This window comes from Phalaenopsis equestris, unplaced genomic scaffold, assembly GCF_001263595.1.
Source record: "Phalaenopsis equestris unplaced genomic scaffold, ASM126359v1 Scaffold000297, whole genome shotgun sequence".
Taxonomy (NCBI): Eukaryota; Viridiplantae; Streptophyta; class Magnoliopsida; order Asparagales; family Orchidaceae; genus Phalaenopsis; species Phalaenopsis equestris.
In genome coordinates, this window is record NW_018164739.1 from 4,198,527 (window position 1) to 4,209,960 (window position 11,434).

Below are 11,434 nucleotides of genomic sequence, written 5' to 3' on the forward strand. Positions count from 1 at the left end.
TTTTAGATTCGAGATATTTTAGATTCGACTTGTGTTAAAAAAGGTAGAGGTAGACCTAGGAAGACTTGGGCTTATTGTATAAAAAATGATCTTAATTTACTAGAATTAAATGAAAATATGAGACTATATTGGAAGCAATGGAGAAAAAGGATTCATGTAGCCGACCCCACGTAGTGGGATTAAGGCTTTGTTGTTGTTGTTGTTGTTGTTGTAGAAAAAGCTTACAATAAGGTTCTAAGAGATACATGTGAAAGTTTTTTTGGAGAGTTCTATAAAAGAAAGGTGTTGATATGACATATATTCAAGTCATTACGGATATATATACTAGAGTTGTTACTTGTGTTTGAACAGAAGGAGGATTGACCAAGTATTTTCCTATTTCAGTTGGATTACATCTGGTTTACATTTTGGTTTACATTAGGGATCGGCTTTAAGCCCATATCGTTTTGCTTTAATTATGGATGGTCTTACTGAACGCTTAGAGGAGGATGTACTTTCGTGTATGTTTTTTGCTGATGATATTCTTCTAGTGGATAGTACGGGAGAAAAAGCTCAGGAAAAACTCGAATTATGGAGGGCTGCCTTGGAGTCTAAATGCCTTCGTTTGAGTAGAACTAAAAATGAATACATGGAATGTAATTTTTGTAGTAGCTCTAGTGACAGAAATGTAACTATGGGTGATCAATTTATTAAAGGTGTGAACGCTTTAGATATCTCGGGTCTATTGTTCAAAGTGATGGTGATATTGATGGAAATGTTATTAGTAGAATTCAAGTTGGTTGGTTGGAGAAATGCTTCGGGTCTATTGTGTGATAGAAAAGTACCGCTTAGGATGAAAGGAAAATTTTATAAGACGGTGGTGAGACCTGCAGTGCTCTATAACATTGAATGTTGGCTTTTAAAAGAGAAGCATAAAACTAAGTGAAGTGTTGTCGTGATGAGAATGATTAAGTGGATGAGTGACTTTACACTTGGAGACAAAATGCAAAATGAATTTATCCATGATAGGGTTGGTGTAGCTCCAATGACAGAAAAAATTAGAGAGAGTCATCTTAGATGGTTTGGTCACATTAAACGTCTACCATCTGATTGTCTGATTAGAAGAGTAGATGTTTTAGATTCAACTTATGTTAAGAAAGGCAGAAAGAAAGGCAGAGGTAGATTGTTAAGAAAGGCAGAGGTAGATTTAGGAAGACTTGGGCATATTGTATAAAAAATGATCTTAATTTATTAGATTTAAATGAAAATAAGACACTAATTAGGACACAATGGAGAAAAAATATTCATGTAGCCGCCCCCACTTAATGGGATAATGGTTTTGTTGTTGTTGTTGTTGTTGTTGAATAATGATGAAGGGTTTTGTATTTTCATTTAGGACTGATAGTATTTATTTTCATTAAATCTTGGGCATGTTCTTCAAAAGTTTCCTATTGATCCGTTGCACAAAGCTCCATATTAGAAGAATCATGATAGTAGCTCGAGCGTCTATTTATTCACATTGACAATGTTATCATAAGTTCTACAACAATTACCTTGAGGCTTGGCTGTTTTTTTCTAATGTCAAGAAATTTTGTTTGATTTTTATTAATTGTTCCAAATAAACATTAATCATTTTTTGAGTAGTTTAAAAATATTCCCGAGCTAAATATACCAATAGGCCCTTCCTGCATTTCAAAATTCTACAAGATTAGCCTCATCATTTAGGATCTATTTGGGGCAACTGCAGCTTATCCAACTTATTCAGATAAACAGTTTATCCTGATAAGCTGTCGATCTGGATAAGTTGTCTGACTGTTTAGTTGAGCGTTTGGAAAACAACTGATTTGCAACTGTTTGTGGATAAATTATCATTCTGTTCCTGAACTGAATAAGCTGTTAAGATATGTTATATCTACGGTTTGAGAACTAATTCCACGCAACTCAACGATGATTTCTCTTGCCAAATAGCGCTATAACTAATCCAAGAAAGAAAAAAACGAGTTGCTATTGAAAAATCTAACCTAACAGTCCGACAAAATTGTTCTAAAATGACGGGAAAATGGAGGAAATCTAAGAGTCTGATACCTTTATCAAACTTTTTGCCTTCAAGCTCGATTCTGGTCACCGTGAAGATATCCTCGAACAGGAGCTCAACCATTTTAGCCTGTAAATTCTGATGGTGAAGTGGGAAAACATCTGGGGATGGCTACAGCCGAAGAATGCCGCAGAGCTCGAGATTACAGCCGGTCGGATTCGGCCTGCACGGGAAGGGAACAATCAAATAGGCGAAGATATCTATTTGTAGGCGTCAGCAATACGCTACCCGAACTAGAGTGTGTCGACGAGGAGAACCGTAAACCCTAGATTGTCCTTCTCGTGGAGCATAGCCAGCCTCTTCCACATTCCACCAATCCAACGCCTCCTTTTTCTTGCTCTCTCTGACACCGCCCTCTTCACCAACCCGTGGAAGTGGCTGATGCTGTTGAGTGCATACTTACCGGCCTCTTCCTATTGCTCGATCGCTCATCTTTCTTCGTCCGGAGAAGGGCACGGGAGGTATTTCCCGATCAAACGCAGCCCTCGAAGCAGGATGTGGGGTCGATCCCGTGTCCCGCTTTTTTAATAAAATCAAAATTCCGTTTTCAAAACGCCTGTAAAACGCTTAAATCAAACCACATTTCGGCGTTTTCAAAATGCCAAACGCGATAATAAGTTGTCCCAAATGCACCCTTAATATTAGCTGACTATATGTAGGCTATGTTGGGGCAAACACCAAGCGTATATAGATGCTTCACCAAAGACCACACAAGAGGATCGAATAAGAAAGGGAAGTGATAGGTTAAATTCAGGTGTGGGCATGAGTGCTTGCGATGTGGATTAGCATCAAAAAGATCTCCTAAGATATCATTGTGATTTTCAACTTAATTTCTATTGGATATCAGATTTACAAAGGTATAACATTAGAGATAGGATCTCTCTTACTTTACTGAGGATTTCTCTTATTATTTTTGTTGCTACCTTTAGGCTCTAAATAGAGGCCTTTTTTTACTCAGAATTGCATCAATAAATTCAACTAAAGTTCTTTCTAAACAAATTTCTTTGATGATAATGGTATTGTTGTGGGTTAGGATATAAAGCTTTGCTATGATCTAAATGGCCTGACAACATTGATATCTACCTCTTTCGTCCTGATTGGTTCAATATTCACTAATCTCTCCTTTGAAGTAGGATCTATTGTAAGTTGAGCAAAGTTAAAGGTTATCACTTTAATTAATCTATCATGCCTCCATTTTTTTCCTAGGGATGAATAATTGGATAACAAATTATCAATCTATGTTGCCATGGTAGTGTGATATGTCGCTTTCTTCTTCATTGTCTATTAACTTTGTTCGAGATAGAGATGGTGGTTTTCTTGTACGCACTATTAGTAACCACCTAAAACTCAAGCTATGATACTAATTGATGTATGATATTAGTAATCTTAAATATTTTGCACGAGTCACTTAGGCTCTCACTTTCTTTTCTGTGACAATAAATTATTTTCATTCTTAGCTTTTGGCTCTTTATCTAGCTTCTCCAGATATTATTATCTAAAATTTCAAGATATGCATTTTTTATTGACTTAAATGTTTTTAGGACCGTGTTACACCAGTGCCTAGTTTAAGGGCAGTTGTCTCTTATTAGCCTAAGGGCAATTTAGTCTATTAATATTCATGATTGTTTGGTATAAATAGGGTTTAGGAGAGATTGCCTACCTCTCGAATTATAGGAATCGGGAGGGATCGCCTGCCCTCGAATTGTAGGTGTTTTTTTTTTTATTTGTCTTGAGTGTTTGATGTTATAGAAATAAAATGTGTGCCCTAATTTTTGTGGGAAAATTTTTCTCGAATCCTTTCAAATTTGTATCAGGGATAAAAAGATTCTGGAAATCAGATCGACGGGAGTTGAAGCAATTGCAATTGCGGATTGCAGCTACAGAAGGGTTGCACAGAGCGTACAAGGATTCCATAATCGCAACACCTAGAGTTTCACATGGCGTGCAGAAGCTACTTGCCGAAACACGTGTGGAGTTCGTCGTGATCAACATGAGGAATTGGAGTGGATTGAATGGCAACAAAAAAGCTAGATACTTTGGAGGAAAAAAAAAACTAGCGGAAGAGGTCAATCAAATGAGATCTCGAATAGAGGAGCGTTTCTCAATCATGGAGGGGAGGTTCACAACCCTATAAAAAATATTAAAGAAGATTGTGAAGTTCCACACAAACTCTCCACCACCTACGGCTGGATCAAGTGATGGCTTATGTTTGGATGTGAATGACAATAATCAGAAGATTTGTGCGATAATAGAGCAATATTGTTTTCTTAGGTGGATTTGGAGTTGTGAGATCAGGTGAAGGAATGGGAAGCGGACTCGAGCGTCGGGACTTAGAAGGATTGGAATGACATCGAGGTTGGAACTAGAGGCAACAAACAGAATGGGATGGCGGGTGATTCAAGGGAGAAGAAAATCAATTCGAAGGATTTTGATCTGAAACATGGAACAGTGATGGGTGGGACCTCGACATCGGGTTGCAACAAACCGCTCCAGTGCCTTTTATTGTAGCAAACTTTTGGGCAAAAAACAATTTTGAAGCTTTTAGGGATGGGCGAGCTGATTATGGGGTGCATCAGACTTGTGGAAGAAGAAAAATTAATATGGGTCGAGGAAGGGAACCCAACCCCCAATTTATGGGTGAATGAACTTCGGTCTGAGAAATTATGGAGCAGACTCACGCATAAGAAAGCTGAAGATGTCAACCTTTGAATGAGAGGATGCTTATGGTTAGGTTTATTGTGTGGAGTGATACTTTGTTGTTAATGAGCTGGCAAAGGAAGAAACATTTATGGCGACAACTCTATATTTGGGAAGAAAGACTCTGGCATGATATCAATGGAGAGGACAATGCCAGCCAATCCGAACATGAAAAAAATTCAAGGTCTGATTGTTGGAGTCCTTCAAACCCATACAAGACGGGGATTTACACGAGCAATTTTTTGTGTTGGTCCAGAAAGGACCCGTTATAACGTATAGTGAGAAATTTGAGACATTATTAGGCCGGTTGTGAGGGATTTCATAAGAAGTATTGGAAGGCAACTTCATGAAAGGGTTGAAGCAAGTGATTCAAGCATCACTTTGCCCACCGAGAGTGGGAGGATTGAAGAAACTAGGGAATTACTGCAGTTGGTTGATGATAAAAATGCAATAAAACTTGCTATTAAGAGCGGCACAAGTTCAACTCCGTACCGAATTACTACAACCATAACGATTCCAAAAGTTTAAACAATAGAAGTTCAGAGGGAAACTTTATAAGAAAGAAATAACGGTCCGCTGCTGGCGGCGACGCTAAAACGCCTTACAAAGTTAGAGATTTGGGAGAAGTGGATCAAGTGGTTATGCTTTCACTTTGATGAGAAGTTTTCCCCAGGACATTGTTGCAAAGATCGAACATTATATATTCTGAAATTGTGTGGCGAGATGGCAGGGGATGCGAACATAAAGAAGAATGCGATAGAAGCGGAGGAACACCCTCACTTAGGTGTGGCAGAAGTCTTATTAAACTCGATGGTGCCGAAACACACTATGAAACTTTAGGGGCAGATCAAGCAACATAATATAGTTGTGTTGATAGATAGTGGGGACACTCACAACTTCATTTCTACTCAGATAGCAAAACAATTGGGGCTTGAGAGGGTGGACGTAGGAAATTTTGAGTCATGATGGGGACGGGACTAGTGAAGAAGAGCAAGAGAGTTTGTAAAAGAGTGATTTTAATATTACCAGACACTTTGTTGATGGAAGATTTGCTTCCCTTGGATTTAGAGAGCAATGACTGCAACATCCTGGTGTCAGCAGATCCATCGAAGGTCACAGATAGGTTGGAGGGGCCACTACCTAAGAACTAGAAGTGCTTGAGAAGGTTTATGGTACTTATAGGATGCTATTGAAAGTTCGTGAAGAGTTATAATTCGATTGTGTGGTTGTGGACGAAGAAATTGAAGAATAACTTTCAGCAGGGGAAAGTGACGACCCAAACTTTTGAGAAGTTGAAGAAGGCCATGACAAGAGTGCCAATGTGGCGGCGAGAATTAAAATCGAGCTAGTTTACGAGCGGGAGCTTGATGCAGCTGTAGTTTTTCCTACCTTTAGGATAAGGTGTCTTTTTTGGAGGGAAGTATTGTTATGCTAGTGTGTAGCCTAAGGGCAATTCAGTTTTTTATTATTTATGATTCTTTGATATAAATAATGCTTAATAGTTTAGGGTTAGGGTTATGCATGAAAGTGGTTCTTATCTTAGAGTTAGGGTTTGAGATAAACTTCATCTCTTGAATTGTAGGAACTGGGAGAGGGAGAGATCGCCTACCTCTCGAGTTGTAAGTGTTTATTTGTATTGAGTGTTTGATGTTATTGTAATAAACCAAGTTTTTGGCCTAATTTATCTGGGAAAGTCTGTCTTGAATTCTATCAGATGGATTTACTACTCAAGTTGTGTTATATGCTCCCTCTTATTATAGCATCATTATCATGGTGGGCTGGGTTGGGTTCAATTGAAGTGGGGTGAGGTGGTGGAGTTACCAGGAGCTTGATTGGGAGAGTTTTGGTTCGAGAATGGGGAAGATGAATCATTCTAGGTGGATACTTTAAAATGACTTTCAGGTGAGGAAGATCAAATGAAGATTGATGGCGAGTATGCTCTCTTCCATCTTTACTCTCATTACTCCCCCCTTTACAGGAAAAACACTTTCATCAAATTCGATTATATATAAGATCACTTTAATCATAGAAGGCCTCCAGGAATCTTCAACCTGATCATAAAATCTTAGCTTATAGATTGCTAGCCAGTAGAGATTACAGAAGTAATTCTGCTAGTTAACTATTTTTATGGTCACTTTGATTTGTCTTACTAGCAGCCGTGAATGACTTGATTGATCACTAATTAGAAATTTTAATCTAGCTGAACAGAGCTAGTAGTTGTTTCAGGCCATAGTCCTTCCCTTTTGGTGCACCTATGCCATTGATTTGGCTTCCCTTGTTGTCTTTTCATCGAGCAGATTGTCTTCCCAATCACCCTCTGATCACAAAAGAAGCCAATATTAGAACATGAAGCCAACCATGTTTATTGCATTTTATTGTTTTCTCTCCAAGCTGACATTGTTGTCACCTTTTTATATCACACTTTGACATTTAATCAATCATTCAAGGTATGGGTTAGTGCATTGTCAGCTTCATAGTTCACTCTCTAACTTAGTGTGCACATGCTCCATTTGCTTTGTCATCGAAAACATTTTTTTTTGCATGTAATTCATTTCTATCCATGTGGTCAATCGAGGGTTGGACGGGAGGTGTGAGGGTTGATTGCTTTCTATTCTATTTAAATAAATATCAAGGCCTGATCAGATAGACTATTAGTAAGTAGCGTGCCTTCAATTTTCATTTTTATTTTGGGGCATTTACATATGCAGAGCACACAACTCTTATTTATCTATATATCTAGCACCTAAACTTTCATATTTGCACACATAACAATCAAATTTTTAATAGCACATAAAAATAGCACTATTACCACTTTTTAAAAGTGAAATACATCTTTTCATGCATAGGTTTAAAGCACCAAGTGCTATGTATGTAAATATGAAAGTTTCACTCTGAATTATGTAAATACATAAGAATTGTGTGTTTTGTATGTAAATTGCCCTTTTATGTTTGACAAATTTCATAAATACTTTGACTGAATATGGATAGTGTAACTTCAAATGTCATTCTAAACTGTAATCATGATGATCACTGGATTCCTGTGTTAATTCTATTTAACGACTAAAATTAATTTTTACATACATAACATTTCACCCTTATCTGAAAAGGTGTATTTCACTTTTTAAAAGTTAAATTGGTGGTACTTTTTATGCGGTATTAACGATTTGGGTGGTATAAATTAAAAGTAGAAAAGTTAGGTTTTATATATCTAAATAGGAATCAGGTGTTTTGTATGAAAATGTCCCTTGTTTTTTCTTTGATTGATTCTGGGCCTTGATGGGATGCAGATGCTTACGCATCTGAAGCATATTTTATGCTTTGCTGCAGAAATATGGCATTTAAAGTGTTTTTAATTCTGACATAATTCTCCATGCTTGCTTATGCAGAATTAGAGTCTACAGTAGCTACGCTGCGACGAATATTAGTCAGGATTCCATTTCGGCACCCATTGATGTTGTAGCTGATGTTAAAACTGAGAGGGTTTGGTCTTCTGTTCTATGCTTTAAAATTATACCTCATTTATTTCCTGTGGCAACTAAGTCTACTGATACATTTTGAATAGATTGTTGTACTTGGAGGCACCGGATTTGTTGGTACGGCAATTTGCAAGGCTGCAGTATCAAAGGGCATTGAAGTGGTCAGCGTAAGCAGGTACTTGTGTTGGCTTTGATTCTACAAAAATATTAAAATTGTCCCCTTCTTATTTAAATGGTTCATTTTAATCCTAAAATCTATAAAAGTGTCAAATTAGTTATCATACTCTTTTAATATAGGTAGAAATAGTTTTTAGGGAGAACTATTTCAGCCACCTTTAAAAGTGTTGGGGACTAAAGTGACATTTTTGTAAACTCTGAGACTATGATGATCCTTGACGAAAAGTCAGGGGACCATGTTGACACTTTTCTTAATTGTGCTATTATGCGGTGTATGAAGTATTTTATGAATTTGATTATGGGTGTATTGTCATTCATAATGCATGCCCCCTTAACTTTGCAGTATTATTTCATATGTACTGAATTTATGCTGCAATCATAGTAAAGAATTTAAGACATGCAAATCAAAGTTTTGTATCGTTAGATTTGTTTACATATGGCTCTCGAATATCAAAGAACTTAAGACACATGGATGGAGGCTCTATACGATTTGATCGTCTCTCTATAACCCTCGATTGTAATACGTGTGCTTTCCTAAAGGATCGGCAACCCCTATTATTTTTCCCTCATTTTTTGGTTTTATTCCTATTTTGTAATGCTTATGTGAGATGTATATATATCTCCCTTTTTGTACAAAAAAAAAATGAACACTCTTGAAAGTTTTTTGCATTATTTTATTTTCTATATGGTATTAGAGCAAGGGTAAGTTGTTCTTTCCAACATTTCCTCTTATTCTCTAGAGCCAGGATTTCCACTATCGACTTTTTTTTATTATTCTTTAAGAATAGGGTTTTGACTTCCAACATTTATTTTTATTCTCTAAGGTTAGGGTTTTCACTTCCAATCTACCTTTATTTTTATTCTCTAAGATTAAGGTTTTCACTTCGAACCTTATCCCTCATGCCAAATTCTGCTTTTATTCACTACGTCAGGGTTCGACTTCGCTTTAAAAGAATCGGCTTTGACTAATGTGAAAATCAGACCAAAAGAGAATTCAAGATATATCAAGTATGTTATTGCTTGGACAAAAAAAAAATAGCTTAAATAATCCCAAATTATGAAGATATTTCTAAAGAGAAAGGAAAAAATCTAACTCATTGTGAAAATACCTTCTGAGACCAAAGAGCCAAAATTATTATTTTGGGAACAATTGATTCCATGATCATGTCATGGTTGTGAAACATTATGCCATTGGAAATAAATGGGTCTTCTATATGTTTCTCCCAACAAAAATATGTTATGGATGTTCTATAAGAGACCAAGATGACAGAATGCATGCAATGTGAAACTCCAACTGAACTAAGACAAAAATTAGACCTCGATGAAAGAGCTGATGTGGATACGAGACAATATCAAATGAAATCGACAGGCCGACGTATTCGCTAAAGGATTCTGAAGCCCAGCAATTAAAATTATTATAAGCAAATTTGGAATGATAGATTTCTACTATCCAGTTTGAGAGGGAGTGTTGAATTATTACTTCAATCATAACAATAAACTCAAGGCATACGACTGAAGACTTTGTACCATTAGATCTGTTTACTTATGACTATTAGATAGAATAGAACTTAAGATATACAAATTGGGTCTCTATACCATTAGATTTGTCTTTTTATAATCTTAAAATCACAATCCATGTACTTTCCTAAAGGATCATTGTCCCCTATTATTTTACCTTCAATTTTTTTGTTTTATTTTTATTTTGTAATGCCTATGGAAAATGTATATATCTCCCTTTTTGTACAATGAGAAGTGAAGACTATTGAGAGTTTTTTTCAACTATTTATTTTCAACAATACGCCCTTATTGTTGCATAGGTTCCTTTACTAAAAGCTGGACTGGTTGCAGGTCAGGTAGGCCTTCTTATTCTGATCCATGGGTTGATCAGGTCACATGGACGCCAGGTATGCTCGTTTACTTGCTTGGGCCTCTTGCTATTTTAAAGTTTTATGATTATTTTTTCTTAGCATTTTGTTTAATTTGCTGTTGCACTTGGCTTTGTTTGTACAGTACTCAATTTCAGTGCATGGTTAAGAACCTCAGTTTTTGTAATTTGAGCATATTCTCACATCATGTGGGGTCCTTGCTTCAAGGGTTATTAGGACGGGCACTCTGTTTTTAATGGGTTGCAATATCTTTCGAAATTGGAATTCAAATAAAATTTCTACCACCCTTGTGTTTCAACCTTCCCACTTAAAAACATATTTTCTCATATATTTAAGTCCCATTCCTTGTAGAGAGCTTGAAACCTATCTTCTCACATTAGTCTTGCACTAATTTGAATTATATTCATGCAGGAGATGTCTTCTATCTACGTTGGGATGAAGTTTTGGTTGGAACAACTGCAGTTGTTTCTACTCTTGGGGGATTTGGAAATGAGGAGCAAATGAAGAAGATTAACGGGGAAGCAAACATCTTGGCTGTAGGTGCCGCCAAGGATTATGGTAAATTTTATAATGGTTTCATCCTCTAAGGAAAATTTCATCATCTTCTGCAACTTAGACGTCAAACCTTACTTATTTCTTTGTCTGAGTTACTCTTTTCTTTTTCTGAGTTAAATTTCTTTTCAATGAAGGTGTTCCGAAGTTCGTGCTGATCTCTGTTCATGATTATAAACTTCCTTCTTTCTTACTCTCTTCTGGGTACTTCACTGGAAAGCGAAAGGCAGAATCAGAGGTCCTATCAAAGTATCCAAACTCAGGTTATTACAGCTGAAATTTACCTTTAGTACATTTGCATGATCATTTGAAAGAGAAAAGTGTTAAAATGATCCCCCAGGGGTGTGCATCATTTGGTCAAAACCAAAAAAATGAACCAAACCAAATAGATTTAGTTGATTTGGTTGTGCATTTCGGTTTTGGTTTTTAAAACTTTAATATTCGATTTATTATTATTAGTTTGATTTTGATTTTAATTTTCATTTAACTAAACAAACCTAAAAACTAGAATTTAATTAAAATTTATTATTCTATTTTAATTTCATATCAAATAAACCAATATATATATATAT

At 36.3% G+C, this 11,434-nt stretch overlaps 1 protein-coding gene across 1 annotated transcript in view; it reads left to right on the plus strand.

Annotated features, from left to right (window-relative positions):
• LOC110025260 (uncharacterized protein At1g32220, chloroplastic) overlaps nucleotides 1-11,434 on the plus strand; it is a 33,604-nt gene that overhangs the window by 21,163 nt on the left and 1,007 nt on the right. The window contains exons 3-7 of the mRNA XM_020725631.1: nucleotides 8,158-8,251; nucleotides 8,334-8,422; nucleotides 10,273-10,328; nucleotides 10,722-10,868; nucleotides 11,000-11,125. Coding sequence (XP_020581290.1) covers nucleotides 8,158-8,251; nucleotides 8,334-8,422; nucleotides 10,273-10,328; nucleotides 10,722-10,868; nucleotides 11,000-11,125 — 512 coding nt within the window. The remainder of the gene's footprint in view (nucleotides 1-8,157; nucleotides 8,252-8,333; nucleotides 8,423-10,272; nucleotides 10,329-10,721; nucleotides 10,869-10,999; nucleotides 11,126-11,434) is intronic.